The 20,085-nt window shown below is 44.0% G+C and overlaps 2 protein-coding genes across 4 annotated transcripts; both read left to right on the top strand.

Annotated features, from left to right (window-relative positions):
* Nucleotides 1-33: 33 nt before the first annotated feature.
* Nucleotides 34-3,856, top strand: nsmce2 (NSE2 (MMS21) homolog, SMC5-SMC6 complex SUMO ligase). Of its 2 annotated transcripts, XM_079275090.1 has the most exons (6): nucleotides 34-415; nucleotides 1,025-1,137; nucleotides 1,435-1,588; nucleotides 2,484-2,575; nucleotides 2,851-2,957; nucleotides 3,426-3,856. In XM_079275090.1, exons 1-6 carry the CDS (start codon nucleotides 301-303, stop codon nucleotides 3,529-3,531), a joined length of 687 nt encoding a protein of 228 aa, XP_079131216.1. In that variant the 5' UTR covers nucleotides 34-300; the 3' UTR covers nucleotides 3,532-3,856. The 2 variants fall into 2 exon arrangements, with proteins under 2 accessions (XP_079131216.1, XP_079131217.1); XM_079275091.1 differs by lacking the exons at nucleotides 34-415; nucleotides 1,025-1,137 and adding an exon at nucleotides 1,201-1,322.
* Nucleotides 3,857-6,393: 2,537 nt separating this feature from the next.
* Nucleotides 6,394-8,638, top strand: lratd2b (LRAT domain containing 2b). 2 transcript variants are annotated; one of them, XM_079276216.1, is made up of 2 exons: nucleotides 6,394-6,487; nucleotides 6,800-8,638. In XM_079276216.1, exon 2 carries the CDS (start codon nucleotides 7,008-7,010, stop codon nucleotides 7,815-7,817), a length of 810 nt encoding a protein of 269 aa, XP_079132342.1. In that variant the 5' UTR covers nucleotides 6,394-6,487; nucleotides 6,800-7,007; the 3' UTR covers nucleotides 7,818-8,638. The 2 variants fall into 2 exon arrangements, with proteins under 2 accessions (XP_079132342.1, XP_079132341.1); XM_079276215.1 differs by having other exon boundaries at nucleotides 6,430-6,652.
* Nucleotides 8,639-20,085: the final 11,447 nt, after the last annotated feature.

Raw genomic sequence — 20,085 nt, 5'->3', positions numbered from 1 at the left:
GTATCTTAGCTGTAGTAACGTTAGCTACTGTTATAGTTTTTCGCGGGTGATTTGCGTGTTTTCTTGTAATGCATTTCACAGTTGCGTATCTTCTTAATATCATTAGTACAACAAACTGACACAGATAAAGACACTGCTACTTCACACTCATACAGGAAGTAGCTCGTCAATTAACGCTAGCTAGCTAGCTAGGCTAACTACACCAGAAGCTAGGACGTAGACGTTAGCAAGCTAAGCTAACGTAGCTCAACTTTGGGTCGCTGTCAGTTAGTCCGTGGTCTCGGTAGATATTGGATCGTGATGTCTCTGAGCGCCGTTCACGGAACACTGTCGAGTCTGAAGTCTTGTCAGGCGGACATCGGGACAGGAATGGACATAGTGACCGGTGTGGCGATGGACCTGGCGGAAACACAGGGTAAAGATTACACTTTTATTCGCCTGTTTGTGTCTAGCTACCTTAACGCTAACGTTACATAGTCACCAGGGATATTCACCAAAGTACCTGGCTATGATAGTTACGTTATTTTTGATTGAACAAGTGTATTTCCAGTTGTGGAAATGAAAAGTACATGACGTTACAGTACTTGGAGTAACGTTACAATTTTGAGGAAAGTTACTTACTATTCCATTTAATGCTAACGTTACTCCACAACATTTCAGAGGGAGTTATTGTACTTTTTAACCCACTACATTTATGTGGCATCTATAGCTTTGTGTACTTAAAAAATATATAATTTACAAACACAATCCATCATAGGGTTATAAAATGTGATGCATTAGTATAGATTAAACCACCCAACAGTAATAAGTAGTGTAAATTAGCTCCACCGTGACCAGCTAAATACTGCGGACATGTTCATTTTTTTAAACAAAGATTTTCAATGCAAGACTTTTACACACAATGTAGTATGTTCATAGTGTGGTATTACTACTTTTACTCGAGTAAATGATCTGAATACGTCCATCACTGTGTGTGTGTGTGTGTGTGTGTGTGTGTGTGTGTGTGTGTGCGGTTATGTTACAGATGAAGGGGACAATCCAGGCATCAAGGAGATGGAGGCCATGATTCTGGAGTGTGCTAAGCTGGACAGAGAAATCAACCACTTTGTTGACATTGTGCAACAAGTCACATCAGAGGTGAGAGCAACCCGGTGCAGTCTAATCACATGAAAACATTTCCCCTTATACTAAAGGATCGCGTCAGCTTCAAGATGCATTACCGGGATAAGGGCTTGGATGTACAAAAAGTGCGTAGAGACGAGTGCTTCTGTGGAAGGTCATCGAGCTCTCACTTCGCTGCGTCCACACCGACTTTCTTTTTTGTGAGTGGCAAGTCTTAATGTCAAGGTGTTGGTTTTAAATGTCAGGGAAAACACTGAAGTTGACGAATTGTAAATGTCAAGGAAACAGTCTAATCTACTTCCGTTTGTGTAGGTTAACACACAGCAGCCCGAGGCCATGTTCAGCCTATCGGACAAAGTGAAGGAGCAGTTCACGGAGAGAATAGCCAGACTCTCTGACGCCGAGCTGCAGAGTCACCCGAAAGTAGTCGCCTTCATGGACAGCATGAAGAACTCTCTCAACCAAGGTAAGGCCTGGAGAGATGGGAGAAATAATCCAAATGCATGCACTGCTTGACTCGACGCAATGGTTTCAGGACTTTTAATAAACTTTGATCATAGCTGTGCTTGCAGGAGGGCTGCTCAGCCGAGCAGAGAGAAATCTTGGGAGGGGTCCTTTTTAGAATAATTTGCTGAATTTTGAAAAGCACAACTCCCTTTGTTTACTGTTGATTAATTAACTTTGCCTGTCACCCTGTAGCTGTTATTTTCGGCTTTTGAATTATTGTCCTTATTATACCCCTTATTAAAAACGTAGCCACGCTTGGGCAAGGCCATATGTTGAGCTTCTCTGTACCAATGTTATTTCCCCAGTCTGACTCATTCCCAATAATTGCATTGTGGGAAAAAAAAGAAAACATACTTTGCGGTGTCTGATTATATGAGATAATTTAATGTACAGTCAACATAATGTATTCTGTGAAGCCTTAACCCATCAACCATCATTCTTCTTCACTGCAAGAGTGCCAAATCACCTAATCTTTCCCACGGAGGGATACTTTATGAAGCTTACATTTTGCTCTCTTAATGTCTAAAAATTAGAAGATGTAACCTTATTGGCTTGGCCATTGCATCATCGCCCGGAAGAGCACACTGTTTAAAGTGAACTTTATTCATGTTTAAAAAGAGGAGAGATTGCTTAATGTGTGGGTGGGTGTGTTGGATGCCTGTGTGAGCAGGTGGGATTTGTGTGTGCATGTCTTACATGCATGCATTTGTTGGTGTAATGTCTTGTGACACTGTAAAAGTATACGGCTGTGTGTCTTACATCATTACAGCATTCTATTGCATGCTGAATTAGCTCTGAATTTATTACCATGTTTCTATAATCCATAAATATCCGTCTGCATGTTGTGATTTCAGCCAACCAAGAGTCTGTGGAGAACACGGAGGAGCTCGATGAAGACATCGCTGTTACACAGAGCCAAGTCAACTTCACCTGCCCACTCACACAGGTAGACTGCTGCAGCCTGTTAATGTGTTATTTCTACCAGTTTACATATTCCAGTTGAATGCTTCTTCTTTTTTTCTTTTTTTCCTTTTTTTTTTCTTTTTTTTTTCTTATTTCAAAACATTTGCATCTTATTACAACTCTACCTGATTTCTGACAACACATTAGTTTCAGTGTCAGCAAAAACATAGGAAACCACCTTGATTTGATGTTTTAGCAGCTGTGTTTTGGGTCTGTGTGCATTTCATTTGATAACGCCGCCGTGAATCTGTATTCAAGGTGGAAATGGTGAACCCGATGAAGAATAAGAAGTGCAACCACCACTATGATGAAGCTGCCATACTGGGCCTGATCAAAGCAAAACAAGGCCAGAAAAAGAAATGCCGGTAAGACACACTCTCCTTTGGAGGACTGTTTTGCAGCAAGTAAACAACTTGGCGCGCTGCCGTGAGACCAGCTGTCGGCCTTAATTCACATTTTCTTTATTATTCAATGCTTTATTATTCAATTTCAATGCGGCTGCTCCTAAAGGAACTCTGATGAAAGCCCAACGCGGCTTATGTTGTCGTCAAAGACACCGTCTTATCGTCTTGAGTCCTGACTGTGGTCACACGCACGCACACGCCTTCCATGCACAATTATAGCAGCAATGCGCAAAGGGGCCATCATTTGTGATTAGGTGTATGACTGATGAAATGCTGTTGCACTTGTAACTGCACTTCATCCTCCCCGAAGTGCCTGTCAGTATCAATGCAGAGATGTTTTTAACTCGCGCTTGCTCACATTGGAGCAAATTAGCATGTTGTATTTGTGCGTTTAGACGGCCTGTTAAGCGATCTTTGTCTGCCCTCTAGCTGTCCTGTGGTGGGCTGTGGGAACACCGACGTGAGACAGTCGGATCTGATTCCTGACCAGATGCTGAGGAGAAAGATCCAAAAGAGACACAGCAGCCGCACGTAGTCCTGTTTTACATTTCTAGTAGCAGAATCTTTAACAATATAGCCCGTGACAAGGGAATTCATTGTATTTTAAGGAGTATGTTGTTGGCAGTATTTTTGAGCCACTTGTTTTCATCAGTCGTCGGTTGACACTCGTTATTAAATTCATAATTTTTCTATTCAGAGATTTGTACCTGAGGAAAACTCTGTCATCTGGCAAATTCGATTTTAATAAGTGTTTGTATTTCAACTGGAGCCTTTTTGTTTTTGTATTCTTGTTACAAATGTATGTAAATGTAAATGTAAATTTTATGTAAATAAAAGCTGCAGACCTTTTGATAAATGAACACTGCCAAAGTTGCATCTGTGACCGGGAAGACTGTTTGTATTATCGTAACAGTGCAGTACGTCGACAGAACCACAAGAGAGCAGTGTCTGCATGAGCGCACAGGATCTATGTGAAAGAAATACATTTTTCATCTCTGGATTATAAATTCTCAACTCCAGGTGTGATGAAGGATTATTATAGCGTTGTGACCCCTACTGGCAACTGTGAATCCAGGAAGTGCTCATCATCGAGCATATATAAGTGTATATGCACTTTACATATTTAAAGATGTTGAAATCTAAATGTGACTTGTGATGATCCTCATTAAAATAACAGTTTATTCTAACTGAAGTAAAAGCTAAAACAGGATTCTGGAGATACTAAATTAATTTCCTTAAAAAAAACAACCTGTTATTTGAATGAGCCATTAATGAACCGTTGTCAAACATCTGCAGGAATGCACTTTGCACTTATGTGATTAAATCTCTCCATCCAGCCTGCTCCCGCTCCTTGTAAAGGGTCTTTGTTCCAAAAGAGAAACAAACAAAAGGCTGTGTTGAGATGAAACTAGGTGAAGCTAATCTTTTAATAACCTTGCATCACGCATTTTCAAAAATCTCTAATTGCTCTTGCCCTCCAAAGAGTACGTCACGCAGCACTAAGAGCATTCAGACCATGAAGATATTAACCGGCAACAAATTATCTTCATTCATTTCGCCACTCTACTTTGTTTTGAATTAGCATTCTGGCAAAGCTAATCGTGTTTACTGCACATGTGAAGTTGCAGGTCAATTAGTGGAGAGTGCACGCAAACAAGCATCCGCATTGCATTCGCCGTATCACCGGCAGAGACGTTTCTTTGGAGGGAGGCAGAGCTGTAAATATCCTCAGAAATTCAATCACAATATTGTACAGACATGCACCACTGAGGGGAAAAAAACCCCAATCAATTCCCCATAGATGTTTTCTTTCTTCTGGTTATGTTTGATCAGGAATTCACATTCATCTGTTCAAAAGCTCCAAGAAGTATGTGTGTAATGGCTGCCTGAGACACTGTAGCAATAGCTGGCTTGTCCAAGGAGGGTTTTACCTTTTTGGCAGGAAGTGAACATAGTCTCACGTTGTGGCACAGAGGGTGGATGGAGAAGGGGGAGAACGGCGTGACTCAGATCAGACTGGTGGTCCAAAATTCTGGTTTGATTTGAGGCATCATGCTTTTCTCCCCACTGCTTTCTGGGGCTAAATCCAAACAAGAGTCTGGTTCATTGTACTGCTGACACACTCATGACTTCCCCCTCTGGAGTGAATACAACAAGTTCCTTTACACCACAGTTAAGGTTGCAAGAGGGAAAGTACTGTCAATTGTGCACAAACACAAAACAATGTTCAACACTACCTGATGTAACTACTACTTTCATGATTAATCCTGCATTCAGAGTACCAGTACTGTGAATTGCAAACTTGGAAGAGACTCCTGCCATGTTGTCGTGTCGCTGCGTTAAATGCTCAGGTGTAAATAATAAAGTGAATGAGTGCTGCATTTCACTTAGCTGTCTTGGTTTTCAGGGTGCATGTTGACTTACTGGGACATTAAGTGTGACAGAGATAGAAAGGACAGAGACATTGTTCATGGTAATTAGCAACACCTGGGCTGTTGCTACAATGACGAGTCAAAATGTCTGCTGGAAAGAAAAAACTTTCCACTGTGAAGTTCAATGTAGGCAGAGTGAATCTCAGAGATATTTAACATTTCTGTTGCGATATCCCCGCTGGCATCAGTGATGTGTAGATCATTATAGCTCAAGAGGTTTGGAGGAAAAATGTCCAAATCAAGTGCAAAGTTAAATAGAAAGCATAATTGAACTCTTTAAAGTCAGTCTGTGTTTGATTGTATATCTGGGTTGTTTTTGTTAATGATGCAAATTCAAGGGAGCATTGTTACTGAATACATTTGTTGTTTTTTTATTTCCCTAGGCCTAGGCTATAAACGGTTTTCTTTGGGGGGGGGGGGGCTTACATCTTTTTTGTTGAATTGCATGAAAACATCTTTTGTTAATTACAAGATATTGATTTATAATATGATGACATACTGTATGCTCCATGCTGTATGTTTTGGACCATTTGGGATTATTCTCCCCCTTTAAAAAAATCACTGTATTGATCACACGTGTGTGTGTGTGTGTTGTAATGAGAACTGTTTCTTTTTTTAAATTGTGTATCTCTATAACATCCCACATCTCCACATTATGGGTTACAATGAAAACAAACTTGTTTTATTTGCATCCAATAATACACATGTATTAAACTATATTGATGAAATGAATTCATTAAAAAAATGTAGTCTGATGAACTCCTTTCAATAGCCTCATAATTCTCTCACCTAGGTAGTAGATTTGTTTCTATTGTAAAGTAAAGTAAAGTGAAGACTGAAGATGTAAAACAGGAGAGCGAACAAAAGGCGTACTGCCGCTTTAAATGACAACACCTCCCAGCAGTCGCTGGGTCCTGGGTGAGTTTCGCTGCAACACTGTGGTTCATACTAAAAACAGACAGCACAGCAGAGCAAACCACACACCAGCCTCCTCAGCGCACAGGAAGGAGCGCCCGCCAGGAGCGCGTGAGAAAGCTGCTGCCAGGAGCCGAACTGCAGGTGAGTCCGTCTGCTCTCCTGAGACTTTACTGTGGACTGACCTGCAGAAGATGAACCGGACTGATGGTGGGGTATACCGCTGAGACAGACTTAACATGACGGCAGAAGTGATGTGAAACAGTACTGAGGCGGTGTAAGAAGTAGACGCAGCAGTAGTTATATCCGGTGAGTATGTGGACAAACTGTGAGCCAACAGGTGTGTCAGGTCACACCGGTTGGGATTATAGAAACAGCGCAGAGTAGTTCGACTTTCAGATCGGCTTGTGCTGCGAGTTCTTTGTTAACGCGTCTGTCTTGTTTATGTGTGTACAGGTCGGCGCAGTTGGCGTTCGTTTGGAGGACGTACCCAGCCGGACATGGATTATTGGTGCCCGTCTTTACTGTTTTGGATTTAGTTGAGACTCTGCACAACGCTGCGCCTTAACCCCTCCGTCTCTCCTCCCCTGGTTGAAGAAAGAACAGGTGGACCCTGTTTCTGTGTTAGTCTTAATCCACCTCCCAGCATCCACCTGTCACCTTTATGGGGAACCAGGTGGAGAAACTAACGCATTTGAATTACGCAGAGGTGCCAACGTCTGAGCCAAATGGGTTCGACCCGGAAGACGACGACGGACCGCGCATCGGCGTCTCGTACATTTTCTCCAACGACGACGACGAGCAGGAGGACAATTTGGACCGCCACGCGGTGAACCACGAGGAGAAGCCCTTCGACCCCCGTGACGAGCTGGCGTGCGCGATTTACTACCGAGAGGAGTGCGTCTACGAGACGAACGCAGGAGCCGCGACTCACACTGCGGAAAGTCTCCTGAACAAGTGCAGACCGGGAGACCTGCTGGAGTTCGTGGCCACCGGACAGTATCCCCACTGGGCCGTGTACGTGGGGGACTTCCAGGTGGTGCACATGCACAGGGCCGAGATAAAGAACAACTTTCTCACCGATGTGAGCCAGGGCAAAAAAGGCAGGATAGTGAACGGCCTCTACAGGTACCGCGCGCTCCCGCCGGAGGTGATCGTGCGCAACGCCGTGGACCACGTTGGGTCGAGGGACCGAGAGCTGTACTGGAGAAACTCAGAGTGCTTTGCCGCTTGGTGCCGCTTTGGCAAACGGGAGTTTAAAATCGGAGGGGAGATACGGATAGGGAAGCAGCCGTACAGGTTGAAATTGCTCTTTTCGGAGAAGAAGACTCACGTCCTGGAGTTTCAAAGCCTGGAGGACGTGATCATGGAGAAGAGGAGGAACGATCAGATCGGCAAAGATGCTGTGACGCAAGAGCTGGCCAACCACTTGAACACAACACATGAAAACAAGGAGGAGCGCTTTGTCAACTGACAGCGGATGCTCTACCTGGTGCTGGTTGGAGCTTTAGCTTATAGGAGGTGTTCAATGGGGGAACAATGCACACTTTTCATGCTGAAAAACAAAACCTGTGTTGTTTGAGGGAGCAAATAAGAGTTCGTTTTTTTCGTGTCCTTTGGTGCACCGTGCCACGCTGCAAACCAATCATAACAGGGAGTTACAATTTTAACATTTGCTTCCTCCAAAATGAGAGGAAAGGCCCTGACGTCTGGGGTGACACTTGTTTCAATCTCAAGAGCGCTAGCAAAGCACATCACGAGGGTTGAAGACAAAATCCGGACAAGTTGATTTACTGCGGAAATAAGTGGAAATTGGAAGTGGCAAATGTCCCCCCCCCCCCCCCCCCCCCCCCCTAAGAAAAATGTGATTTTTACACACTCAACCCCCAAGATTAAGTGACTTGCTATGATGGATACATTTGCATCAGAGCTGCACCACCAGTCTAATCATTTGGGGATGAAGTCAGAATTGCCCATAATTATCTTTCTAATCCAATGAATCTTTGCACAGAGGAGCAAAACCTCTCCAGTGTACTTGTACCTGACGAGAGTGCTGAAAGCCCTCGCTCCTGTCCGACTCAGGTGATGGCGATCAATACGGATTGGACGAGAGACGAATGCTTGCTTTTTGTTATTGTGTGCCAACCTTGAGGGTGCCCTTCCTGTTGCTTTCTATCCAATCATCACCCAGCTTTATCCACTCTGACCACTTTGTGGACACAGCTACGACTGCACTTTGACTGAGTCACCCGTGTCAACAGTTTTATTTTTTTGGAGAAAAAAAAAGATGTTTGTATGAAGGAATATGGAAATAAATATATATTTGAACAGTTAAGTTTTTCTTTTCTTTTTTTTTTGGGAAAAGGATTGCAACTTTAACATTTTAAATGATTTCTGGTTCAATGCTAATAAATAATGTCAAACTCTAAATCTCAGGAAAAGTAGGAGAGGCTTTTATATAATCTAACTGCATCCTAAACACCAGCATTGTGTTTCACTACACCGACTATTCCACTTCACACCCCAGAGGAGCCACGGCTCTACCTGTTCAACCAGTAAGATCCCAGCTTTCTGTCCGTTTATTGGGGTGGAGAGCGTTGGCTGTCTGACAGTTAAAGCGGTTAATGCTGCCAGTTTTTTTTATCTAAATATTTGCCTCAGGGCAAGCAGCTCCCCAAACTACGTACACATCAAGTTTGTGAGCTTGTGTTAAGTTGTGTTCCAGCCGTGCTGGACATGTTGCTTTGTTTACGCCTCTGCCGACTGAAGATAGTCTTTTTTTTTTTTTTTTTTTTGAAAGTTTAGCCGCAGGCTAATAATGTTCCTCAACGCTATTTGGCTTTCTCGCCTTCTGCTGGAATTACATTACATTTTGGTCAAATGGGCTTAATTTTAACTCTGCCAAATCACATCCCCATTTAGTTTCTATACACTGTGTAAAAAATGATATGTGTGTATATATACCCGATGTTATAAAATTCCAGTTAAAATAACTTGATGGGATTGAAATTGTGATGAGAAACAGGCCAGGAATGTAAATTATCTATCAGCTCGCAACAGATGCAAAATTGAGATATCGTTGACATTTTAAATGCCAACGTGTGTGGCAGGTGGATCCTGCCAACGTGTAGTGGCAAACAATGAAAGCCGGTGAAACACTTAACAGTACTTTCACATACAGAGGCTGCAACGGAAATTACAACAGGCTCTGAGGTCAGCAGGCTCTGAGGTTGTTTTGAACCACGAGACATCTTGTTTCCCCCCCCCTGCTCTGTTTCAGAGGAAGCTGATGACTCGCTCATAGCCAGCCATGAGTTACTCAGCCTGTTTGTTTTCCTCTGTTAATATTTGCATGGAGATTATACTGTAGTCATTTTGCTGCAGGTAAGGTCCCACTGGACCCAAAGCAGGATCATCATCAGCGCTAGTACCGAACAGGAAAGCTGCCGGACATATTAGCATTTCTTCAATCCTCTACGGTCTACCCCAGTGATGAAATCTAAATTGTGTGTGTGTGTGTGTGTGTGTGTGTGTGTGTGTGTGGGAGGCATATATATGATAATCAGTCACATTGTTTTTCTTTTTAGCAGCAACAGAATCCGAGCAGCATTTGTCACAGCACACGATGTTAAAGCAGCTTCCAGTCGAGTACTGTAATAATGAATATTAACTCCCATTTTTCATCATGTGAGACAAAAGCATTATTCAATTTGGTTCTTTCTCCACAAATTTGTGTGCTTTCTATGATTTCCCGAGCTATCAAAAAAAAACTGGTACATGACTCAGCGACGAAAAAGGCACCAAGCTGTGAGCTGAATTAATAATAATGGGAGTATGGTTTTATTGTGCCGCTTGTCTGTTAGTCAACTCTTAAAGCTGCCCTGTGGAGTTTCCTGTACACAAAGCTTCTGTTTACTTTAAGTGTTGCTCACCAAAATACAAAGTGTGTGTCTTTGAGGCCTTTCTTCCTCATAAAACATTTGCAGTCATCTCCTACGGCGCCTTTGTGGACGCGACGTGATAACAGCTGTTACTACATCAACTGTTGAGCGGCAGAACAGCGTGAAACCAGCCAAACAAAACAGGGACCCGATCATGAAAACTCCATCTTTTATTTAGCTCGTCTCTCATTCAGCCCAGTAGCCCAAGAAAGCCGAGCCAGTGCATTCCTGATTAAACTCTAATGACTCCAGAAAAAGGCCACCAGCGTGATCTGCAGCCAAACTCGATTAGATGCGACTTGTGAGAGACATATTTTTTACCGCAACACAAACACGTGTGAAACCAGGGGACGCTTTGGGTTTGACATATTGGCTCATTCATATCAGCCTTTTGGCCAGCGAGTCTGTCATGTTTCCCGCGGAGGATTGGAGGAAAGCCCACACCCTTCAGGCACAACTGGCAACATTACAGAAGTTGGGGACGAGCCAGAGCTCAAATCAAACCCACCCTGTGTTTACAGAATGTCATAATCTAACAACTTCTTCCCACACGCAAACATGTCTGAACTTTAGAGGAGTGTGCTTGTGAGGAGATTCTATCTGACAGGCCGACAGGAAGTGGGTGTATTTTGGACGGGGCTTCAAGCCACTGTGAGGTTATATCCATGTGGGACAAAAACACCGTGGAGCTGAAAGATGGATAGTGCGAGGACATTTGACAACCTCAGGTTATGTGCTCGACTATTTAGAATATGAATCTCACCTGAGGGATTTTAATAGATTCCCAGTTGTATTTGCTACTCAAACAGCATGAGCTGCTCAGGTTTTTGCCGATAGGATTCCTCTTTAAGCAGCAAAGCGTAGGATTTATGAATGGCTGTTGGGAGAGAGAGAGTGCACTTGTAAGATAAGATCGGAACACAGATTGCCCTTAGATTGAACCATTATTTTCTGAATCCAAATTGTGCCAGCGCTGACGAACAACAGAGTCTGATACTCGCCACTTTCCAGTCATGTCAACGGTTAACTTAAAAAAAAATATGAATTTGTTTTCTCAGATTAAAAACATCCGCTTTAGACAGAAGCAGAGTGCTGCAGGGTTTTTTGTTTGTCAGGCCAATTTAACTGCCCACTCACCTGGATCATGTTTGTGCTTGTGTTTGGAGAGACAGTTCCATTTCTTGTGAATTAGAGCGAGTGTAATGAAACTCCAAAATGAACTGCACTGCATTCATTAGCAACTATTGATCCACAGTGCTGCAACTCATGCAACTTTTTTTTTCTCTTCTTCTTCCACATTTCACTGTAAACTTTACTTCTTGCACCATCCACTTGCATTTGGTCAATCGTTCGTGTGGGACTCAGCGTTTGACTTGGACTGAGCTGTGTTCACTGTTTCGTTTCAGACTGTGATTCCTGCTTGCCCCGGCGTGGGACGACCGTTTGTTTTTTCAGCTGCACAAAGGCAAAGTCCATTCCTTCCCAGCTCCATGGAGTTGTAGCGTTGCTCTCCTTTTTCAAAGCAACACTCCCATAACCTAGTTTTGCACTGTTTGTGCTGCACTTGCTACTTTTCAACTGCACAACAATTGAATTTAGTTTGTATGCTCCACGCAGACAGACAGGAACCAATGTTCCCTTCCTTCCTTTGTGGTTTCTTTCACTTTCCTTGACACATGTGGTTTGGTAGGACTGAGCAGAATGTGAAGGTAAAGCCTCTGTTAACAGCTACGACTGGGGGAATTGCTGAGCTTAGAATGATCAGTTTACGCTACAAGACATCATGTGTAAGGATAGCTTTGTAAGGCAATCTAAGAATATCTTTGATTTGATCATTGTGACGAGAGGAAGAGCGTAGAATTTGAGCTCGTCAGAATGGAGTCAGGCCCCCTTTCAGTTTGAGCTGTCGTGTTCGGTCAGCCAGGCCTGTCTGGTTTATATAAGCAGAGCCAGACAGCAAGAAAGAGCCCGTGGGAAGCTTCAATAAACTGACCCTGTTCCTTTGGATGGTGATGGATGAATGAACGAATAAAAGAACCAAAGAGAGGGATGGGAGGCTTGAGTTAAGACCTGGGAGAGAGAAAGGCAACAGAGACCACAGTGGTTGTTCAACCCTCATACTTGAACCGAGATGTGACTGAGATTGAGATCAATGGAAAGACTATATATATATAGATATATATATATATATATATAATCATACAGTGCATTGCTAGTATTTTAGACTCACGAAAACATTCGCAAAGTAGTCCCACAGTTTTGTAAAAGTGTCAGTTTTGTGATTGGAGTGTGCTGCGCCTGGCAGCAAGAGTCATATTCCCCCGACAGTGATTTTAGCAATTAATAGAGCCTACCGTCGTGGCAGTCTTTACAAAACTTCCTCCCAGATCCCAGGGACTCAAATGAATGCTTATCGCAGTTCTTGCTCTTCTTTCATTTCAATTCCACGCTGCTGCTCCTGTGCAGTGAGTTTAATTGTCAGGGTCAGAGCTGGAGTTTCATGTCCATGTTCAGACTGTGACCGCTGATGCTATGATCATACATATTGAAAATAATTTCCGATTCTATTTCCAGCTGAGGAGCATCCCATCATCCTTTGTGGGTGTCTGCTTTGAAAGCAGGTGTGCTCAGTAGCAAACTGAAACGTCCCGCTGGCTTAATCAAAGACATGGAAATGGAATTATTACAGGGTGTGAGCGTGAGGGGCAACGAGAACATCTCCGTATGTGTGTGCCCGTGCATACCTGTGAGTCTGTGCATGTGTGTGTAAGTGTGTGTGTGTGTGTGTGTGTGTGTGTGTGTGTGTGTGTGATGGGTGGCAGAGCAGCAGAGGTCCGGCCCTGCAGGCTTGATGTTAGCTGCTGATAATGAGGCCCTGTTGAGGTGAATGGAGGCAAAGCCAATTGAGACTCACTCAGTGGCCGTGTGATATCGCCACATCGACCAGATTGACGAGAGCTCGAAGACGAGCTGTTGTGCATCTGCATTTCAGGGATTGCAGTCTAGACAGCCTTTGGGAAGAAAAATAAATGTTCAGAAAGAGAGCGAGAGAGAGAGGTGGCAACAGGACTGGAATTCAAAATCAAATCAGGCGGATGTTTTATGGGGGAATAATATGGTTCTACAAGGCCAAACGCTCCGTGCAGACCCTTTGCTTTGACACATTTATACTTCCCTCACGCATTTGTAAACACAAACCTGAACTAAGCCTGTGTTGTGCATGTTGTTTCAGACGGAAAGGTGCAGAGCTCTACTTTGCTTCTGGAGATTTGTCACAGCAACACATCTTCGCAGGGTAATTGTGCTATCCCAGAGATGGATCAGTCTCCCATGTGTACTGCAGTTTATTGCCTTATAATTATGAGACTAATTATGAAGATGTATTACAACCCCCCCCTTGTGTGCCCGGATATATGTGTGTACACACAATTCACACACACACACATCAATCACAAATACTGTTGCAGTGATTAAAATCTCAATGTGAAATTGGGAGGTGGTAATGACTACACCACTGCCTCCCCGAGTCCGAGTGTCTGCTGTGAAGCAATACGCATGCTTCACTTTATACACTTTATACACTTTATACACTTTAATACGCATGCTTCACTTTAAGGTCTGACTTTGAGGTTTATCGTCAACAAAGCTCCTGATTACATTTCTAACGAAGTGTGTTGACAACAAAAGGAGCAATGAAGCTGCGTTCAAATTCCCACACCTTGTTAATATGGCTTTCGAATCAAAACTTTTTAGGAAAAAAATTGCCTACACTATCATCAGTGCAATTACAGACAACTATGTTATCGGTATTGCAATGGAGTTTCTTTTTTTTTTAATGTCTCTATTTTCTCCTATGCCGGTGCCGCCACAGCAAGAGTACAGAACAACAATAATTGCAACACGGCTCTTCTGTGTAACATCAATCATACAAGAGTACAGATTAAAACAACTTCATACAGAGCTTTATATGCTTTGTTCCTCAGGCATATTACAACAGGTTATTCACTATATGTTGATTCAGAGGGCAGAAGAAGAAGGGGCCGACACAAACACACACACACACACACACACACACACACACACACACCCTTCTCAGGGGATCTGTAAGGACAATGGTAGGATACCGCACACAAGGACATGGTGTGGCTCCTCTGATGCAGCAGGACTCAGGATGCAGTTTGTGTGTGTACCCACAGTGGGAGGCAGGGACTCCCGCGCACCAAAGGATTCATTTCCAAAACAACTTGGATGTGAGTCGCCTGGGCAAACTGAGCGCCAAGTCCACGCTGCAAAGAAGACAATAATCATAAAAGGCTCCTTGTGGGATCGTTTTGTTTTATCCCCAGACGTGACAAAGTCCACGACCCTGTATATCTATTTCTGGTGGATTGACAAACACAAGCAGACAAACAGAGCTCTGGCTGTATTTTACACAGATTCCTTCCATCCACAAACACCCACCCTGTACCCACAGACTGAGATACTGCGGAGCAAGCCAAGGCCTTATGATGGACGCAGATTTACTTTCATTAAACTTTGACTGAAGTTCATCAAAGAGCGTTCCGCCCCTTCCGCAAATCCAGTGCTCTTGATCTGCGGCAGCGAACCGCTGATAAGTAGTTCGCTCTGTCACGATAAAGACTCCATTAGAGCTACACGCAGATCTCCGGCGACGAGGGGGAAGATGATAACGCCATGTTCCTAAACAACGGGCCGACTTATCTCCCCATGCCTTCCTGTCCAGGATATCCCATTTGGCTCAGAGGCAATGACATTATCATGGAAGAGGCTGCACGTGGGTATTTTTAAGTTCACAGATCGTGATGATATTCTGCAAACTTTCACTTCTGCATGGCTTTTTCCAATATCACATTATGCTAACGCCACGAGTTTGCATTTGGAGTGTTGTGAGTAACTGGAACAAAGGTTATCTCGGTGTGAAATCCCTGCAGCGGTTGTGCAGAGGGGCTGAGCCTGTCCAAAGGCATGGTCGGCTTATGAGAGAAAACTAAGCAATTCCCTTTTTATGAAACAAGACACAGACCCTCAAATCACCCCATACCCGGCATCTGAATGCAGAATTTGATGCCTGCGCGTATCCCGGCAGCACACACGCGCACACCACAGTGAACGCTATCTTGTTGTTCCAGTGTACTCGCACAATAAAGCGTATATCAAATAAATGTTCGGCATTTTCACCACGACTTTCAGATGAATAATTCAGGTCTGATCTTCAGAGGGTGGCATGAACTGAACGCGCGCGCCATCTCTGTCTGCTGCGCTGCGTGTTATGTTGAGTGATCAACACACCGGCAGTTTGCCTCTTTAGCCAGCCGCTCATTGCCTTTTAATGTATGCACATGGAATGTATGATCATTCAAAATCACAGTGGCAAGGTAGGGGGGGTCAGACTGAATAAAAGCAAAAAGACTTCTCCCTGTCTCTCTCTCTGTCCATTCATTAATGATATCTATAGCCCTTAAGCCTTTCATGAGTGTTGGTGGAGTGTCGGGAAGCTCTCTAATCCCCGCGTTGCTCTTTATTCTGCCCATGACGCTCATCCCCTCTGTGTCAGATCCTGAAACCCCGCTAATCCCCTGGTGGCATTGCGCGTGGCCCCAGCTGTCGGCTCCCATGCTGCGCCGCTTCTCGCCCGGCTAATTTGTGCCCCTGCTTGGGATGCTATTGATGTCACCTTGCCCAATCTATTCCAATAACTATCGTTTTCTTTTCTTTTTTTTGCTCTCTTGTTCTTTCACACTGCTTCCTCTCTCTCTCTCTCTCTCTCTCTCTCTCTCTCTCTCTCTCTCTCTCTCTCTCTCTCTCCTCGCTCTCTCTCTCTCTCTCTCTCTCTCTCTCTCTCTCTCTCTCGCTCTCTCTCTCTCTCTCCTGGCTGATGATGAAACTCCCAGCTGGCACCAAGTGAGCGCTTTTGTTCCCTCTGTTGTATAAAGACTCAATGCCCTTTTCCTCCATGCCCGCACACTAAAAATCTGACACAGAGCCCTTCCTCCAAAAGCTGAATGAACGGGCAGTGGAGGAGGTGGCGATGAATGCAGGACAGAAGGCCGAAGCAGCTGAGAGCACACAGACGAAGCAATTGAAAGATAGCACATTAAGAATCCTCAAGTTCAATTAAGAGTGCTTAACAATGCATCAGTATGCCGGCTAGCTCTCTCTGACTTATTTTAATGAGAGGAAGGAGGTGGGAAGGGGCAGAGGAAAGGGAAGGGCTGTGGGTGTGGGTGATGATTAGCTCTGTTTTCTTACTTGCTAAGCTCCTCTGTGCAGCTCAATGGAGCAGTGGGCCGCAAAGAGAATTTGGACACCTTGGCGTCGCCCACCCAGACTAATGCCACCCGTCTGGCACTCTGTGGAAATGAGTGTACTTACAGAGAGACAACACAGGTGTAGACTATCACCAGTAGCGTGAGAGACGTTTTAGTAAAAGCAGAAATAACATAATATAGGGAACACTGTGTTACAAGTAAAGAGCCTTCGTTTTAAACAAATGTAAAGATGCTAAGAGGAACTTTCATTTTGTGTTGATTTTGGCGGTCCCTGTGGGCAAAAGCAATAGTGTTTCCGACCACCAGATTCCCTTTAGAAAACCTCTAATTTTGCACGTCCAATGCCTGTAATAAGCCTGTCCATGAATGGCCTACCCTGCCTTTCAACCCACATGTCTGTGTACCTGCGCGCACTATATGCCAGTGCACTCATTGGGCGTGACCGCAGTCTTTCACAAGACTTCCCAACAATAGCCAGGTTCCCGTTTAACATTCATTATGATAACGTTAGGTGTTTTCTTGCATTTGAATGAGGCACGCCGTAGTTGAATACAGTTAGCAGTGACAAAGGTACGCTGCGCTCCTGTCCTTAACACTCTCTTGTGGACACCTCCTCTATGTGTTTTGTGGAGTGGCTTTGGGTTTGATACAACACTAGTTTACTCTCCAAACTTCCCTACACCAGCTTTATTAAAGGGGCCGCGTTTTAAACCATGGCTTCACTTCCTTAACTTGAAAAAGTATAGAGTCCAGAACGGAGTAGTGAATTGTAAGGAGTTTGGAGAGACCGAGAGTGAATAGTGTCCATTGTAGAAAGAGTAGAGGAAAGGAAAGTCACAGTGAAACAGAGAAAAGATTCGGGTAAAAGGAAAAGCCGAATACAGAGACAGAGGAGGACCAAACAACTGATAGCAGTGAAATTGGACGAAGAGCCCCGAGCAGAGTTGCTGGAGACGGAATGTGGAGATGACCCCCGTTCCCAACTTCCCTTGGCGTGGCCTCACCGATGTGACATGCATTACCATTACAGCTCTTGTCACAGGCCCCGCCGTCCCTTTCCTTCACTGTTGTCTCTCTACTGCCACTCATGATCACAGCCTCTCGCTTTAACACACAGGGCCAACACACCACACCGCTCTCTCCTCTCTCTCTCTCCTCTCTCTCTCTCTCTCTCTCTCGCTCTCTCTCTCTCTCTTCTCTCTCTCTCTCTCTCTCTCTCTCTCTCTCTCTCTCTCTCTCTCTCTTCTCTCTCTCTCTCTCTCTCTCTCTCTCTCTGTCATCCCCTTCTCTGGACCCACTGTCACAAAGATAAATAAGAAAAAGAAGAAGTCAGTGTGAACTGACAGTGCCACTCTCTCGCCAGCGGATTTCTCGACACTGTTTCTCCACTCCTCAGCGAGGCTGCAGGGATTATCTCGGAGGGCTGTCGGGCTATTCGAGGTCAGGATGAGTTACCGTTGGGACCGATCATAAAAAGCTATAATGTGTCCTATCACTTATATGCAGACGACATCCAACTTCATCTGTCATTCAAAACCCGCGAGGCATTCACATTAACTAGGCTCCTGGACTGTGTCAATGCCATCAGAGACTGGACGGCAGAAAACTGCTTACAACTCAATGACTCTAAGACGGAGGTCCTAGTTATTGCTCCAGAGGAGTTTGTCCCCATGATCAGGCAGATTATTAGTCCTCTCTCCTCTGCTTCCCATTGCAACCTGCGCAATCTTGGGATTTTCTTTGATCGCTCCATGTCATTTGACCCTCATGTTAAGCAGCTGTCCAGGTCATGTTTCTTCCATCTAAGAAATATCAGTAAACTGAGATCTGTAGTATCAACACCTGAATTAGAGATGATCATACACACATTTATCTCCTCTCGCATTGACTACTGCAACTCACTTTTCACATCACTCAGTGTATCTGCTCTTAACCGTCTGCAGGTCATCCAAAATGCTGCCGCCAGATTACTCACCAGGACAAACCGACGGTCTCACATCACCCCCGTACTCCGATCTCTCCACTGGCTTCCTGTAGCATCTCGGATACACTTCAAAATTCTCACCATCACTTACAGAGCACTTCACGGTCAGGCTCCGGCTTATGTAGCTGATCTACTTCGCCCCTATTCACCCCCCCCGCACTCTCAGGTCAAATGCTCTAGGTCTTCTGTCAGTCCCACGCACACGATTTAAGACCCGTGGTGACCGAGCCTTTGAGGCAGTGGCACCGAGGCTCTGGAATGCTCTGCCTGCAACTCTCCGCCTCGCAGATACTGTGGATACTTTTAAAAGCCAGCTCAAAACCCACCTGTTTAGGCTGGCGTTTGTGTAAAAGTAAACCCATGTCCTAGACCTGCTCTTAACATTTGTTTTACATTTTTATTTTATTTTTATTTTATTCTTTAACATTTTTTATTCACTCTGTGTATGTAATTTATTGACCCTAGGGTCACATTGTGTTTTTTATGCTTTTAAATGTCTGCTCTGTTAAGCACTTTGTGATAGTACTGTCTGTGAAAAGCGCTATATAAATAAAATTCATTCATTCATTCATTCATATATATATCTATATATCTATATATATATATATAGATATATAGAAGTCCCTTTTCAGCTTGAGTCGAGTGTGCAAAGAGTGAGAACTCTGGTACAGTACAGGTGTCATATCACATTCTGCTGAATAGACCACAGCGGGAGAGGAGACGGAGAGGGAGCTGAACTCATCAAGTTCCTTTCAGAGTGACATTAAGTGCATCCACAGTCCTGTAATGTTTAAGCTATTTAAATGACACGAGTACAGAGAAGAGGTCCTGAAGGCTTTTGGTAATTTGTGTGTACTGTGGGCGGTTCAGACACTCCATCAAACTCCAAATGTTTGCTCTCTCTGTTTGTACAAGTGATACACAAGCACAGCAATATATTCCTGTGCACGAACAGATAAAACCACTCACGATGCCCGTCTGAGGAACCAGCTCATTGAAAAAGAAATTGCCAAATTATGTCTCCACTTTTATTTAAACCACAAGACATGTAATTTCAGTCATTACTCTATGACAGATTTATTTTTTTCATTCATGCCATTTTGTTGGAGGAAAAATATACTAAATGGAACATAGTGTTGGTTGACAAGAGTTTATCATTTCTGTGCATCTGTTTTTGTTTGATGACCAATAGCAGCAGTCTATATTATCACAGTCAGAGAGGATTCAGAGTCAGGAAATTAAGACAGAGAGACAGACAGATGGTTATGTTGATGATTATGTTGATATGATGTTGTTCCACATACCATTGACTCCTGAATGAAGGTATTATGTCCACATCAGTTCACACGAAGTTTGCAGGAGAGATTACGGAGGAGCCAGAGCGCTGCAGTGCACAAGGCTATGAGCTAATTCCTCAACAACAGTGAGCCCGATGGGTGCTATTGATGGCGTACAAGAAAGCAGACAAGATGTGTATTTGCCCTGACACACGATTGCGTCCTCCTCCTGTGCTCTCTGTGTATCATT

The sequence above is a fragment of the Melanostigma gelatinosum genome (assembly GCF_949748355.1).
Source record: "Melanostigma gelatinosum genome assembly, chromosome: 9".
Classification (NCBI taxonomy): domain Eukaryota; kingdom Metazoa; phylum Chordata; class Actinopteri; order Perciformes; family Zoarcidae; genus Melanostigma; species Melanostigma gelatinosum.
This window is presented reverse-complemented; position numbering and strand designations above follow the sequence as displayed.

Bases quoted from the DNA above. Each gene is read 5' to 3' on its own strand.
- nsmce2 (XM_079275090.1), top strand. From the start codon at position 301: ATGTCTCTGAGCGCCGTTCACGGAACACTGTCGAGTCTGAAGTCTTGT. The intron at 1,589-2,483 runs GTAAGGCCTGGA...TTGTGATTTCAG, and splicing joins GAAGAACTCTCTCAACCAAG to CCAACCAAGAGTCTGTGGAG. The intron at 2,958-3,425 runs GTAAGACACACT...TCTGCCCTCTAG, and splicing joins GGCCAGAAAAAGAAATGCCG to CTGTCCTGTGGTGGGCTGTG.
- lratd2b (XM_079276216.1), top strand. From the start codon at position 7,008: ATGGGGAACCAGGTGGAGAAACTAACGCATTTGAATTACGCAGAGGTG.